The sequence below is a fragment of the Manis pentadactyla genome, chromosome 16 (assembly GCF_030020395.1).
Source record: "Manis pentadactyla isolate mManPen7 chromosome 16, mManPen7.hap1, whole genome shotgun sequence".
Taxonomy (NCBI): Eukaryota; Metazoa; Chordata; class Mammalia; order Pholidota; family Manidae; genus Manis; species Manis pentadactyla.
The window spans coordinates 7,005,018-7,021,811 of NC_080034.1; the positions used below are offsets into that span (position 1 = coordinate 7,005,018).

General features: G+C 44.4%; 1 protein-coding gene across 1 annotated transcript in view; it reads right to left on the bottom strand.

The window, feature by feature from the left end:
* Nucleotides 1–3,434: 3,434 nt before the first annotated feature.
* CD109 (CD109 molecule) overlaps nucleotides 3,435–16,794 on the bottom strand; it is a 99,295-nt gene continuing 85,935 nt past the window's right edge. The window contains exons 29-33 of the mRNA XM_036916195.2: nucleotides 16,296–16,361; nucleotides 13,403–13,545; nucleotides 11,080–11,227; nucleotides 9,408–9,510; nucleotides 3,435–7,441 (exon numbers count right to left, since the gene is read on the bottom strand). Of these exons, the coding sequence (XP_036772090.2) occupies nucleotides 7,266–7,441; nucleotides 9,408–9,510; nucleotides 11,080–11,227; nucleotides 13,403–13,545; nucleotides 16,296–16,361 (636 nt within the window). The 3' untranslated portion in view covers nucleotides 3,435–7,265. The remainder of the gene's footprint in view (nucleotides 7,442–9,407; nucleotides 9,511–11,079; nucleotides 11,228–13,402; nucleotides 13,546–16,295; nucleotides 16,362–16,794) is intronic.

Genomic DNA, 16,794 nt, shown 5'->3' on the forward strand with positions numbered 1-16,794 from the left:
AAATATGGAGATATAGACAACTTATAGATTGATAATATATAGATAGTCTGTAGCCCAGGGGAGACAAGTCTAAAAATGTAGGCTTGCAGTGAAGTGAGTCAACCAGCAGCAACGGAGGCAATTAGATCACAGTGCGAAGTTACATAATTAAATGCTAAATGGCACCGTGAAGACCCCAAACCAGGAAGGGCAAATTCCCTGTCCCCGTGCCCCCACCCGGCCCTGCCTCAGCCCAGCGGACAGTCACAGATGGTTCCAGCTCCCGTTCCCGCTGGGCACAGAAATGCCTTCAGTCATGGCTGAACCCCTCCAGGCAATCATTTCCCCAAAATCTCCACTGGCATTCCAGAGGAACTCTATTTGCCGTCGCAGCCAGAAGCGTTTCTCACAGACACAGTAAGTCGGGGCTCAGCCGTCGGGGCTCAGCCGTCGGTGCGCTGGAATTCACGCTCCAGTCCAGCCGTGGGCCCAGTCCCTCCACAATACTCACCGAGGCCCTGATGGAAGCTGCAATTCTGCGTTTAAGAAGTGGAAGGAAAAAAAGAAGGGCCCTTAAGCGCCCTGGGTCTTCGTGTTGAGACCAGCAACAAAGCAGCACAAACTTATACCAGAATCACCGTCGCGGGGCTGGAGGCCGGACGTCAGAAACCAAACTGCCAACAAAGCCATGCCCGCCCGAAACCGCGCCTCTTGCTTCAGCCCCTGGTGTTCGTGGGCCCCCGGCCACGTGAGCCCACCGGCCGCCCCCGCCCTCCCGGGTGTTGTGCCCGTGTCCCTGGGCTGCCCACAGCCACCTTCCCACCGGGGAGCACGTCGGCCTCGCTGGGGCAGGAGCCCAACGACACCTGCGGCCTGCCTGGTCCCTGGGAGGGTCCCGAGGCGCAGGACCGAAGGCCGGGACGTCCACACAGCCGCTCTGCTGGAGACGATTCAACCCGCACAGGGGCCGGACGACAGAACCTCTCAACTCCTGCCATTTCAACGCAACGCAAAAAAGGAATGGATAATTTACCATTTTTGAAAGTGTCCGTCACCAGTGGTCATCAGCCTCTGAAAAACTGCTCCGTGACCATGTGGTCGCCACCTTCTGAAATGGAGACGTTCCGCGTGATTCCTCCGCTATTCCACCCAGATCTGCGCGCGGGATGCCTCTGCAGTGCGCGCTCACAGGTGCCAGGCTGTCAAACGTCTGCAGGCAGTGCGGGAGCCCACCCTGCTTCCTCCCCCCGCTGGGCGTCCTCACACCCTTTGATCGTCCACCCTGACGCCCCTCGGGCTGCTGTGCCCCACCTGGACGCCAGGCGGTCCACCTGCTTACACTGTGATGCTCCTGGCCGGGCACAGCTCCCCGGACCACGCGGGCTGCATTGGAGCGAACACCTCCCTCGCTGGCAGAGGCTCCGGCCCTCACCTGCCTCACGCTGGGCTTAACCATCAGTTCTTTTTCATGTATTCTGCCAGTAATGTCTCCTCATCCTGACCTCTGCAGTGTCTGACCTTTTAGATAATTGGGATACCATACAAGGGAGTAGAAGCCAATACCAAGCGGGACCGAGAAGCGGCCAAAATTCTTGCCTCGCTGCTCCACCCTCGGGACATGACAGGGCCACGGAACAGGCTGAAAATTTTCATGCACGGCTGACATGACACGAGAAAACTGTAAGCAAAAGGGTACTCAGCACCTGCAGAGGGGAAGTGACGGAGAGAAACGCGAGGAAGGTGGGAACCTCTGGATGGGGAGCAGACAAAAGACAGGGGAAGGAGAGCGAGAGGGCCCAAAGAAGCCGCAGGGGTCCACCCACAACTTGCTCTGCCAGCGCAGGAAATGCCCCGTGGGGACAGCGCAGAAGTCTGGGAGGTGACGCCCCATGTTCCCGTACGGCTGGATGGGACAACGTAAGCAGATCAAGGAGCACAGGAACCCCATCCTGAGTCTCTATAATCGGGATTTATCACTGGTGACCTTGACCCTTCTTTGAGGTCCCTTTGTGATCTCCTTAGCAGAAAGGATGACGCAAGTAGCAGCCAGCAGGAGAAGAGGATCTAGCAATCCCCAAGCCAAGCACCCCTCTGTCCACCGTTAAGCATCAAAGAAAATCTTGGAACCAAAGTGACCCTGCCAAAGGCAAGAACTAAACTGAGAGCATCAGCATCCCCTTCCCTCCTACGCAAAGGCATGCGAAGGCACCTAGGGGCTAAGTGCATCCATGGACAGATAGACATAGTCACAACCGTAATTCCTTAAGATGTCCTAGGTACCCCAAAACCTGCCCGCACCACTGAGGCCTCTGCGGGAGCGTGATACGTAGCATCCTTCATCCCCATCTGGTGTACAAGCCAACAGATGAAGGAACCAGAACATTCTCTCTCTCCCTTGCCCCCTGGACCTCCCAATATAGCAGCCTCCACATTTCAAAGCCAGAATAGGCAGGAGAGACACCAACAAGAGGGGTGCTACAGTCTTACATACATCCTGTCACCTTTGCCATATTCTTCAGGCTAGGAACAAGCCACACGAGACACCCACACTCACAGGGGGAGGACCAACAGTGGCCCAAAGACCTCTGCGTGTCCCAGTGGTGCCCAGATGGGGGCCGTTGGAATCCCTGGAGAGCTTAACAAGTCAGGTGCAGAACCTAATCCCACGTCTGCTAACTCAGGGTTTCCAGAAGTAAGTCCAAGGTTTTTTGTTACACCAAGTTCTTTAGGGGAGTTTGGTAACCAGCCAAGTCTGGAAACTACCATCATACACGTTTTCAAAAAAATAATTATTGAGCTTTTTTCCAGTCTCCAACCTGAATTCCCTAGAGTTGAGATAGAGACTTGATAATCTAAGTACCTGTCCAGTGAGTCTAATGACTCTCCTGTTGTGTAAGGATGTCATTAAATTAATCCTATTAAACTATCGGGCACTAGCAGGTGGTCCAGAAGTACCCAGCATCAACCAGTAATGCCCACCTCCCGTTGTGACAGCGAAACCCACCTCCAGACGTCGTCAAATGTCAACAAGGTCACGATCACCCCCAAATGAGAACCACTACACTATCTCTAGCGTTTCTCAGAAGCCCAGAAAATACATGGCAGGGGTTGGAAAACATACCACTGGGTAGAATCAAGCAAACGTCCCTGAGGTGCTGCCCTGCGGGTGTGACACACATGCCTCGGAGACCAGGCGCCTCTCCTCCCCTCCAGCTGAGCGCGTGAGTCCTGCCCTCACGGTTTTTGCTGCATCAGGTTCCTCTCCAGGGACCCCCTTCTGCCCCCAAGGCAGAGAGTGAGGAGGGGGCTGACGGTGGTTTCTTCGGCCCCACTCACGTCCAGCTAGGGCACACGGGAATGCCCGCCCTGACCGCCTCACACAGCCCTCCCCACAGTTACATAGGTTCAGGTAAGGGATACGATTCGAGCCAAAATAAAACTATAATAGACAGATGGGAATTTTAATTTTTATTGATAGACCAAGATTTCCTATAAATACATAACAAGGTACAATGAACAAGAACAGCATTCTAACATTTAAAACTTAAGCTTTCAGAATCACCTTGATCAATATATAAAGCTTTAGTTTCTAGGAAAAATAATGTTTTTTTTTCAACATTATTCTTCTCATATGCACAAGTTTCTCAAAATGAGGGATTTTTGAATACAATTTTATAAAGCTTCCTGTGTACAGAAGAAAGTGCCCCTTCACAGCGACTACACCCCACTGACATCCCATGATAGAAAGGCTTGCAGGACCAGGTATTAGAGGAAAATCCTGACGCTCTACAAACGTAGCGCCCCTCTACCACTGCACCAATACGCTGGCAGAAGGGTGGCAAAGCGTGGCCTCAGGACAGCATGAGGATTCTTCTTAACTATGCAGCCACACATACATCGATGTCATCCCTACAGCAGATGCACACACACCAATGTGTAAGGGCCCTTTGAGGTGAGAAACTTAGGAACCATCAAGAAATGTGTCTTTTTCTGTGTCACAATAAATGAAAAGGACATTTTATGGGATAATACACTCTTTCATGAGGGCCAGGATAACACGACTCATTGGGCTGGGATTAATTTTGAAACAAGCCTACTCTGATACATGCTTTATTTAAAATTTATATTTACTTCTTAGTTTTCTGAAGAAAGTGGTGTGACAGTCCTCCCTTCAAAGTAGTGATAAAAATAAATGCACCTCAAATTTCTCCCATTGTAATTTAAGACATTTAATATTAACATAAATATCATTTGAATGCATGATAGGAAATTTTTAAGTTCTTAAAAGCTATGCCTTCCTGAAACTTGAAAATGGAAAACAAAGAATATACTGTTCCAGCAGAAGCCTCTTCTGAGAGTATAAAAGGCTCTGAAGCTCATCCAGGGGTGAGCCCCTTACTCTAAGTAGCTGAGATTTACACTGTGCGGGAAAACAATGAACCTGAGAGTACCTGATGGCACCCGGACCCATGGCAGCCTTGCCCACCTCCAAATAAGTACTGGCTGCACTATAAGAAACCTTGTCAAGGAGGTATTTACAACTTATTTTTATAGAAAGCAGTCCTAAACTTCAATAAAGCAAATTAGAAAAGGTGAGGCTATTGCAAAGAACTCCAGGTTATATGTCAGTAGGTTAATGAGATGGCTTCTTTAAGAAATGATGAAGATCATAGCTCCGTTTTTTAAAAAAATATCATAGGACAGCCAGATATGTTGAATAAAATAACTGAATTATGTCAAAATAAAGATCATTGGTATTATATTGCCAGACTCTTTCTAACTATGTGTAACATAAACAGAAATTAGGAATAAATATAACTTAAAAAAAATACTCAGGCTCAAAAGAATGGGAGCAGGAAGAACCATGCTATCAACCCTTCTGAGAAGTCCACACGCAGGGTACGGTGCTGTACATGCACATGACAGATTGTTCGGTGACAGGTGTATATCTGGCTTTCATATTGGTACAGTACCCCTGAGAGTATAATACAACCAAAATACTTAACCTCAGATACTATTGTTATAATATTTTGAAAAACAAAAGTATCATAGAACAATACAATAAAAGGACATATTTCACTGACCAGCCATATGTTAACCAAACTCAGGGAAAGAGAGAAAGGATTGCCGGATCCCTTAATTTCTTTTTTGGAATAGTAATGGAAGGTAGCCAGACAGTGAAGCCACATACAGAAGCGTGGTTCTGTCCTTGAATTGTCTGGCTACTCGTCAGTCCCAACATTCAGTCACTGGAGCCTTTGGCCAGAACCCAGAAGTAGATACGTACACATGCTAGTTAGTGTCTTTTAAGTTTCCCAGTCAGTGGAGAGAAGGGGAAAGTCTGACTAGTTCCCATCAGGGAATGAAATAGATGGAGTTCCAAATGCAAAAGTTTGTGCACAAGCCAAAGTAAAGGTAAAAGGAGTGTTTTCCATATTATTATCCACAGCATAGGAAGAAAACAATCTGTACTATTATTACTATTGCATGTCCTCCCTTCTCCAAACGCCTGTGGCTTTTTAATCACTTTTCATCCAAACCCACTGCCTGGAGCAGAGCCAGGTCCCCGAGAAGGCCCAAGGAAGGAGGGGAGACGCCAAGCTGGGGCCACCGCCCCCCGGACCACGAGGCAGGGCTCACTGGCCTTGCTGTGCTGCCTCCTCATTTTTAGGACATTTATAGTAAGAGCAGATGCATTACAAGATAAGTTATGAAACAACTTAACCTGAAAATCTGAAACACTTCACAAAAAAGTATGAGTTCTAGTTTTTAAAGGAGAAAATACGGTCTAAAGGAGATACAAGCTGCCTTCCAATGCATGAGCCTCCTCTCCTCATGTTTCCTCATAAACTGCATGAGTTCAGTATAGATCATCCACTTAGCATTTAAGGCACATGGTCAGTCTAAGGGCCACTGGGCAGGGCAGGACAGGGGGCACCCTGTGCCGACACCCCCCAACTTATTGGGACACACCGTCATCCCAGAAGGAGTCGTGAGGTACGCAGGCCAAAAACGCCACATAGGAAGGTCCAAACATAACAAGTGCCTTTTTTAAGATTCGACGTTTCAAAGGTATTACAGAATTAAGAACTTTTTCCCACTCGAAAGTAAATATAAGATTATTTATTTGGTATTTAACTTCTCTCTCACCACAGGCCACTCTCTGAGGACCTACTTTCTACACATAAGCTTCCAGCTTTAAAGCACTAACGCTGGTCACGCATACCTCAGTGTGCAAATACCCCTAAGAACACAGGAGCCCGGCCCCACTGTATTAAAGCTCACTAAAACAAAAGCATTTCAAATTAACTTTAAAAGGCACATCTGCATGCTTCATTTTTGATGAATTTACTTTCCAGCAATTGAAACACTGTAATGCAGACCCCCTGGGGCCCACAGTCAACCCTCCCGTGCCCCCTGCAGGGAGGTGCCTCCAAGCTGAGGAGCAAAATTAAACCATTTCTCAGACATAGTAAGAGATCTTCAATTTATTTCGGATATATCTAAACTATTTCAAGATATTTAGAAAAGAAAGAAGGAAGAAGGGAAGGAAAGTAAGAAAGAAGGAAGAGAAAAGGGAGAGAGAGGAAGAGGGAAGGAATTTTTCTTTAAAACTTTCACCCAAATAAATGAATATTGTCCTTAGGAATACAGGGCAACCCATGTTCCAGGTGCTCAAAATTCAGGAATTTTCTTATAGAGTCACAGCAAGCATTGGATGCCAGCAGGCGGCTGGCAGTCCAACATCAGACCCCCGGGCCCGGAGGAGCTCCCACAGGACCCTGGGCGATAAAACCTCACCCCCATATTCTAAAAAGAAAGAAGAAATATCCAATGAAGACGGCGATCCTGAGACCACAGGGGCGAGGCGATGTGGAAGCGAACGGAACAAGCCCCTCGTTCTGGGGTCTCTCCCAGGTCCCTGAAAACTGTCCTCAGCAAACCCAGCACGGGACCCAACAGTGCTTTAAAGAACCTCAGCTCATTTCCTTTAGCGAATGAAAAGAATAACGAATCTAAAATAACACATTTATTTCAGAGAAAACAATGCCTCCAAAAAAAAAATCCTTAACAATTTTAAGAAACAAAGATATACAACTGCAAAATTTTGTCCCACACAGAAGACATCTATGCATCCATCACACTAGATCCCGCTGTACACCATCCTCCCAACCCCATAAAAAGAAAACGAATTGTTTTAAATAGAAGCAATATTTGGTTATGAAAAGGAGAAGGCCACATATGACTTGTGGAAATGTGTTACATGGAGTCCTGAAAAAAATCCATCACAGCCAGTGTTGCAAAGAGAACAGAAGCATGGAACAGAGAACGAAAATGGCCGAAGAGAGGGGACGGGAAGCTGGGGCTCCACTCCCGCAAGGACGGCAGCCGCGGGCGCCCCCGCAGAGGTCGCAGGAGGACAGCTGCGCTCCGGAGTTGTAACTTCTCACCGCGTGTCTCCCTGTTCAAAGAGGCAGATGTTTATACAGATCCCTTGTTTAGAAACTTGGACTCTGCCAAAACTTAAAAGCATTTCAGTGCACTTCTCTGTGTTTTCCATTCTTTGCATCATTTTATTTTCCTTTACAAGAAATAACAGAAACACTCAAATTGGTCTAAACTGCTAACCAAAACCAAGAGAGAAACAAGGCTTCCGGTCCAATCTCTCCACCCGCAGCTGCTGGCCAGAGCCGAGAGCAGGAAATAGACCCCAGGCACAGCCTGCACGCACCCCAACCCGACTCTTTCAGGAACAGGAAGGATTTTAACTGAGGACTGTTTGACCTGGAGAGTTTATTCAAGGGTGACGTTTTCTATGCCTTCAAGCAAAGATCTAATCATTTATAACTACTGAAAAGAGATACTTAGCATGGGCTTCATTTAAAAATACAAAAGTACAAAGAGAGACCTGAATGTTGTGCCTTGTTTCATTATTTTAAAACACTGAGCACAGACTATCTCAAAACTATGCAACTTGGGTAAATTTTATAGTACAGGCTAATAATTTTTTCAAACTATATAAACCACCTACAACATTATAGACTTACTATAAAACACAAATGGTTTTGTTTTTACAGTTTTTAAAAACACATCCCATATCCAAGTTTCTTCATGATGTTTCATCAATTTTTAGTATTATAAATGTCTTTTAATTTTAGGATTTTCAAAAATGAATTGGGAGGTTTTTATTATTCTGACCTTCTCCGTGTTTTCATTTTTAAATATCCGCCTCATAAACTGCTTTCCACTAATAATAATAACAATAATAACATCAACTGCATCTTTTTTGTTTCTTAAATATTCAAAATGTTCTCCAGGCCCCTAAGAAACATCAGTTGGAGAATTCTGCAACTGAGTTAAATAGCTGAGTTGGGTAATGAGGCATTACCATTGAAAAAATACAAAAAATACTCTCTCCAGGGCATCCAGTCCTTCTACCAGAAAAGAAGTGCTGCGTCTGTGTTTCCCCAAAACGTCCAGCAAGAGCCTGGGTGAAGGCTCACCCCATTCCCAAAAGGGGGCCAGAGGGGGAGGAGCTGGTTTTTCGACTTAGAAGGAAAGAGAACTGGTGCTACACCCTAGTCTTCCATGAACTCTATCAAACACTACCCACAGTGGGAACGAGTTCATTTTATTTTAAACTGCAGTTATCTACAACCACCTAAGCAAGAAAATGTCCACGATTCTCGTGCATTCTGATGATTCGGAGCCGCCAGGACTGCTTACTCAGGATAAGACCAGCCAGTTACAGAGATCACACACTCACAGAAAGTCACTCTGCAGTTGAGCATAGGCTGGTCCTGACCAACTTGAGTGACCTCCAGACCAGATCTCTACTGTCACATCCTAAATTGCTGACATTTTATAAAGTAAGAAGTTACCAGTAAAATCAAAAAAGCTCATTATTTGCCAAACAGACTATATGTTTTTGATATACCCCCACACACAAAAACCTGATGTAATGTATAATTTTAGCAAAACAACAGACTCCCTCCCAGGAAACAGCTGCACTCATCCGGGGCTTTTAGGCTGCAGGAGCTGTCCAAACTCCCTTCTCCTGTCTTAAAACAGGAAACATGAAATGGATGCTTGGAATACATGCAAAACCTTGGAAGCAACATACCTGGACCTTCTATGTCAGTCTTTCTTTGTAAATTTTATAATTGTGAGTTAAAAACCGAAAACATGAGCAAAAACATCACTTTCAAATGTTCACATGCTAAATGCTATCATGTGACATTTGTAAATCATCAGTTGTCCTCACTTAGACGGAAAGGTCACCTGCTCCCGGACCTTCCCTACTCCCCCTAACACTCCCCCGACCCCAGGAAGCCTATCCAGTAGGAATCACTCCGAATAAATGAATGAATAAGTGAATGAATGCCTGGCTTAACTTCTAAAGTACAGAAGAGCTGGAATACACTTACTTGGTTCATAATAGTCCACTATGGACACTGAAGCATCTTGTGTATTTGAAACTTTGAAGTCTCTCACAGCAGGAATATCAACACAAAACTGGGTTTCATTTACCTTGAAAAATACAAAAGGGGGTGGTAGACTCTGTGTTCATGACAAAGCAAGAGACATTTCTTTTTCTTATCATTTTAGGAAACAGAAAGAAACTAACTCCCTTTATGTATTACCTCATTTAACTCATGCAACAAGCCTAACAAGACAGGTCTTCTTACCTCCCTCCACCTGACAGGGGCTCTGAGAACCAGAGCCGACCTGCAAGGAGCAAGCACAGGACACGTGCTCCAGCCCCTGCACCTCGCCCAGCCCCTGTGCCAGGCAGGGCATGGCCCCAGCACCCCTTCTCCGGAGAACTGCCCTCAGCTCATGGGTGGGGGGTAACCCCAGGGTGAGGGTGCACCCCACATCAATAACTGATTGATATGGGGTACAAAAGGCCAGCCTCCTTACCTCCAAGGGGCAGCTTATGGCAACTGGGCAAACAGTGCTGGTCAAGGAATCTAAAATTGATAAATTCCTTCAAACATTCCATTACTGCCAACAGCCATTAATGAAAAGTCAAATTAATCAGTCAAAACCTATTGCACACTCATCATGATAACCATTAAGATATCAGAGATACAGGACAAACCCCAAAATCAATTACATTATTAAACAGAAAACTTAAATTTGTTTCTCAAGTTCCAAAACAAGCCTGCAGCTTTCCAGCGATATTTAATACCTGAAAATTCCTGAACAGAAGAAAAAGGACCTAGAGGCTCTAAATTAGCTTTAACAATTCTAGCCAGAGAGTTTCCCTAAAAGAAATGAGACTGTTCAGGAACTAGCTTTTTTAAAGGCTATCTATTGCCAGAGAATGCATTTCTGATTCTTACATGGCAAAACTGTAATAAGAAACACAGCATCCCCCTCATGTGACGTGAGAGCCAAAGAACACTTAGGATTCAGCCTCAGCTCAACCCCAAGTTCCACACAGATGTTAGAGAAAAGAAAAAATTACACACCAGCAGTTTTGAGACATAACGAATCTTTAATTCTTCCTCAGTTAACGTTCCTCTCGCATATTTTATGTCCTTATTCTCAGAGATCAGTAATTTTCATATGGGAATGGGAAGAGTATATGAAAGTTATATAACAATTCTGTGCAAAGACTAAGCCTCTGAGAATATTCTATGATTTATGCACCTACCTTTTCAAGGCAGGAATACTAACCCTTCTGGAATTTATGAAAAGCCTCATGAAAGTGTTTTAAAACTTGCGATTAAAGCTTTCATCCTAGGCATTCAAAGAAATATACTTTCTTTTATATAACTTTTTACTTCATTTTATAAAACTCCCTGAGACAGAGGGGTTCTCAAGTGGCAATCAGGACTGAATTTTTAAATTATGATGTGACAGTTTCTATATATTCATTATCATTTTTATGGGCTTTCATCAGGTTCCTCATGAACAGTAATTCTCTTTAAACTAATTTGATAATGTCTTTTTAGCAGGGAAATATATACAGTTGCCACGTTAAAGTCACCCAGGGACACAGAAAGCTAAACATGCGTAAAGTAAGGTAGACTTCTGAACGCAATGGACAATAGCTTTGTCACTATACAAAACTTACGTTTTCCTACTTACAGAATCTAAATACAGGTTGAGTTTTCCATGATCGTGTTCCACTTTCTTCACTGTCTCGCTCAGAGGAATTGTGCCTGAGGGCACAGTAAAGCCACTGAGGAGATGAATTTCCATAAGGGCCATGCCACTTCTAGCTGGACCCAAAAACCTAAGTCAAAGAGGCAAGGATGGAAGAAAATTCCCTTTAGGAAAAAGCTAAAGTTGTTGGCAAACTATCTTTAACTACGTAAAAACTAAAACTGCCAAGTGGCACTACAAGTATATACTGGAAAGTCATAGAACAGGCGATCCTTTCCTCACAGGTGTGAAAGTCTTGTGACTTGCAACATCGGAGGAAGGACAATATAACTGTGTCCCTTCAGTGTGAATCGCCTGCTGAATAACAGGCTGGAGCCTGTGGCTTGTAACAAGGACGACCAGATGCCCCCTGAGCAGACAACCCTGTTTTCTAGCTGGTGATTCCAAACGGAATTGCATTTTTCACTTTCTCAAAAGCTGACAGCACGAAGCATTCCAGCTGAATACCAGGGACTAGACAGGAGGCACCCCTCGACCCCTTCGCAGTGGACCGGAGCCGAGCCTGGAGCATCGTTTGCTTCGTCTGCTTTTAGAAAAGGAAGACCAGCAGGGAGAGTCCTTTCCTTTGTTCTCCCACATACTTGGGGCACATGTTGTGTTTTCAGTGGCCACCTGGAGAGAATTACAAGCCTTGGAAAGTCTGATTACACTGCATCACTCTCACCCCGTCGTACACAATGTGAGCGTCCAAGGATCTGCACACCAGCTGCATTTTTTCTCCTTTAAAAGAAGTATTTTTCTGAAATGAATAGGTGGCAGGAGCTCTCTGCTTGGACCAGAAAGAGCCCGGTGTGGTTATGGAAAAGGGTTTATCTCCAGCATAAAAGGGTCACAATATTAAGCTGGTTCCATCAGTTCCTGCTTGCAGATGGCAAAGGCCAGCAGGCAGAGAAGCTCGCTTTTTAGAGCTGTGAACCAATGCCCGCCGGGCATGTCTGTCTGAGAAGCCACACCGTGCAACGGCCATGGCAGCTGGGGCAGCAATGCCAGCAGCTGACACCTGCTGGGTGGGGCACTTGCCCAAAGAGGTGCTACTGGGCATCTGCATGGAGGTGTGTGTGGGTGAGCAAAACTACAGATGAGGAAACAGCCGCTCTGCTTAAATGATGCCCATCAGCACACCGCCGGAAGCGCCTGCACTCACTCAGGCAGAATTTGTTAAATTACTGCCCCACATGGAAATCTTGTCTGAGGTGAGTAGGGCACAGACACTACTGGTGGGAATAAAGCTCCTAAAAGAAAAAGCCCAGTTATTCTCATTAAAAGCACTGAAAAATTCACTTAGAGTATTAATTGTATTTCCTTTCATATTTTCCTCAGAAAACTAGTAGCAGCATCTAAATCCTTTTCACTGTGATCCTCACCCTGACATGAAAACAGTTCCCGGTCCTCCAAAAAGGAAAATAACAGTATGTATTTCTACCTATATCCTCGATCTGTCAGTCACTGGCCAGAGGAGTCCTGAGCCAGCCTGAGACTTGGAACCCTGCACCCTCACATGAGCCCCTGTAAATAATGCGGCCCCGTCACGGGCTGAATCGTAGTTTCACCTCATTTTCCTCCTGTTTCTTCACATGACCTCTGGAAGGGGTAAAACCTCCCTCATAGGGCCATAAAATTCTTCTTCTTTGCCCTTTACAAAACGAAACCTGCTTGGGGGATTTATCTTACTAATCTCTGTTCCCCTTCTAAACAGCATGTTCCACGAAGACAGCGCCTGCATCTTTCTGGTTCACCACTGTATTCCAACCCCTGGCACGTACGCACACTCAGCCAACATTTACTGAGCAAAGGAATGACTGACTGAAGGGCTGGAAAAGCAGGCGTGATGACAGCACCTTCTTTATAGCTACTGAGAAGATTCGGCCAGATGCACGTCAGAGCACTGGGACTATGCCTGGCGTGTAAGCTTGTGACAAATGCAGATTGTTACTGTTTACAACAGTAGCTCAATGTTATGATTCTGCAACAGAGCCCATTTACAAGCTTGTAATTACAAGAATAACAGGAGCCCCAGTTTCTGCTCAGCTGGAAAGGGAGCCACCACAGAGACTCTGATCTCTCGCTACTCGTCCAAATGCCCAATACGGGGAGAAATGGGGCGAATACAGGCGACACCTTACACCAAAATCATGAACACAAGACCCAAAGACAGGACAGATGGGGGGAGGAGCAGAATTTACTACTATCTACATATGGCTGTGTATTATATGTAAGAGGAGGGACTTAATTTAGAGATACCAACCTTGTGCACACATTCAAATTCAAGTGATTGATGTCATCCTTATTTTCTTTTACAGCAACATCTAAATCAAAGGCTTCTTGGTTTTCAATAGATTTTCGTCTTCTAGAAGACCTTGACTCTTTCACATTATAGACAACATTAAGCTGCAAGAAATAACAAATTAGCATAAATAATAAATTAGCAGTAAACTGCCATCATTACATATTAGGCAATGATTCTCTTTGGGACAAATCCAAGTAGATTTCCAATCTTCTACCTAGGGAAAAAAATCCGTTTTACCAGCTAACAAAGTATCAGTATTAATAAATATTGTTATAGAAGTTTATAAGCAACAATTTTTTAAATTAAGAAAACTGGCTGGTAATATTCCAAAACAGGTATCAGAGAGCACTGTACATGATATTCACAGGTATTGTTTCTTCAAAGAGTGTAAAACATTCCTTTGAGGGAAGAAGAGGAACTATTGCCAACGTTCTTGATGCAACTTTATTGCATCTGCTGCCCGACCAGAGTCATTTATCACAAACTGGAACCTTAGAAACTCTCAGTACGATAAATCAAAACTGAAACATCTAAGAGCCGTGGCTGAACAGAAACCTGGCTAACTCCTGGCATTTCTTTTTGCTCACACAACGTTTTTCAAAGATGACGAGATAAATGATGGATTTCAGACAGCAGGGCTTTTTCAGCGTATACACTGCGTCCACCACGACATGCGAGCTGCTACTGGGACACAGGGAGTCTGAGGACCGAGTGTTTTTCTCCAAGGTATCCTGAGATCAGAAGCTGGGGAATGAACTCAAACTTTCCGAGGCCTGCCTCATGCTAAACTGAACTGGAATCTGTTTCAATTTTGTACATCTTCCCTTTTTTTTGACACCAAGATTTATAAGCCTTACTATTGCTATGTAATGTTGTCAATTTTCCTTTACTTACACTTAAATCACATACACATACATGTCTCAGAACTAAACATCTCGTACCCTTTATGGATTTGCATACTTTAAAAAAAAATCTCTCTAAGCCTTCATCTTTCAAACATTAAGAGCTCTGACTTTTTATCCTGCCACCCTAGCTCACAGAATCCTTCCCCTCCTTGACCATACTGGAGATCCTCCAAATCCTTCTAAAGTACAATCAAAATTACAGTGTTCCTGGAGCAGCTGAAGACCAGTTTCATAGAGCTGGAAAGACGGTCTGTGTTACTTTCACCGTCTTTCCAATGGCAGGTAACTGTCCTTTAGAGATGAGCATCATCAGGAAACAAATTCTGGACTTGGCCCCGGGTCAGTACTAACGCCCACCTGTAACAGAGCATCGGGGTTACCGCTGGCCCATGGTAAAGCTCAACTGCTCACTCAGAGGGCTTCGAGAGATCTGGTAGTTGATTTCCAACAGCTCAGCATTTTATCACCCAAAAGAGGTTAACATTTACCAAAACCTGAGAGTTTTCTTTACCCTCCTTTTTCCAGATCACTTACCAAAAAATCAACTAAAGGAAATCTCACTCCCTGTTCCTGAGTGTCCAGCTTTTTGGCCACTTTTTCTCCATTACGAGACATAATGCCTACTGGTCCCCACCTTCTGTGACCTGCTTGTTGATATGGGCAAAGGACTGGCCAACAGGCCGACCAGAAGGCACCACATTCACTGCTGGGTCCTCGGTGCCTCATATAAAAATCACTTGGGTTTATCTTTTTTAATCTACATTTGAATTATCAAGAAGGAGTTCTATGCAATTTGGTGATTGAAGTATATGTAATTTTTCAACTGTATCTAAACGATCCTGTGTATTTACTTTTGGATTTACTGTTTGCACTGGAAGAAAGCTGGGGAGTGGGAATTTCTGCATGGTCTTTCTTAGTGAAGACCATTACAACTTGTTCCCTCTTTTCTTTCCATCATTTTCATTGAATGCTATTCTTTTTAACTCTGATCATTTTTCCTTGACTTTTTTAAAAGCATTTAAATGACGTTTTGAATATCATACAAAATAATCTTAGAATTATTTGGATGTTTCCAAGTTACACCTGACCCTCTACTCTACTTCACCAGTGTAACTCTTCTCTCAACTAAAACAGTTATTCTGTTTTTTTAAAAAGTACCTTTCCTTTATAACAGCCATTTTTTCACTTTCTCAGTAAACTTTTTAGGGCTTGTTGTGTTTGTTTTTTCTAACCAAGCACATCACCATCTTTGGTCCTATCACATATTATTTTGCATTTCCAATAAGATGACTTTAAGCCTCTATGATTTTCATGTATTATTTAGTATATAACTATTCAATTCAGTATTTATCTACTACTTCCATTTTATTCTAACCCTTTTCTAGAATAGATCTCTTTGGATTTTCTTCCTGTGCCAGAGCATTGAACATATCATGCTTTAATTGTTTTATTTATTATTATGTAAGATTTTACATAAAAGGGACACATTTCCTATCTTCAGGTCAACTACCTGTAATGCCATGTTGACCTTTATATTGTTAGGTGAATATTAAGAAGTTGTAATCAAAATGTGTATTTCTTTACCAAGTCATAGTAGAAATTCTACCAGCATTACAACTGCCAAGCTGTATTTTCACAAAACAGATGGATTTCCCAACAGTTCACATGAATCATATTGGAGGATTTTAATCCTCACTTCAAAAAGCATATAATACTCAAGAAATATTTTTCCAATATATTCTCAGTCCATGTAGTTGTATCTACTCACTAGCTAGTGACATCTCACATCCTTTTCACTAAAGAAAGCGATTTATCTTGACTAAGTCAAAGAAATAAATCATTAAGAATTTTACACATCATGTAAGTTAAAGATTTAGCAGAACCCCAAATCAAATAATTATTATAACAAGTCACATTTAACTAAAAAAAAAATAATTGTCGCATACCTGACAAATGGCGAATCCAAAACCATTTGCAGAAATATTAACTTCAGTTGGTTGTACCACCTCAAGCTGAATAAAGGTGAGAAAAAGGTGAATAAGGAGAATTTTCCGTATCTAGGTCCTTACATCTAGCACATGGGATCGGTGTTGCCCCCCATTAGGGCGGGAGGCGACCTGGAAGTTCAGGGAACTCGTGGCCGCACGTGTCAAACACCGTGCGGCCCCGGGTCAGGCCTGGGCCCGAGGGGCCCCTCCGCGCGGTGCACAGCTCTGCCCTCCGCGGGGGCTGGAGCAGGGGGGACGGGGCAGGGGCCAGCCCCCTCCTCCAACCTCCCACGCCCGGCGCCCAGTCCCCGGCCTCCCGAGAACACGAAGGCCCGTGGCCACCGCCTGTGACCAAGCCGTCCCTTCTCTTCCCTCCGCCATCACCCTCTCCCTCAGCTTCCAGCCTTGAGGTCATCGCTTCCGTCCATCACCTTCAATTTCCCAACAGATAAACTGG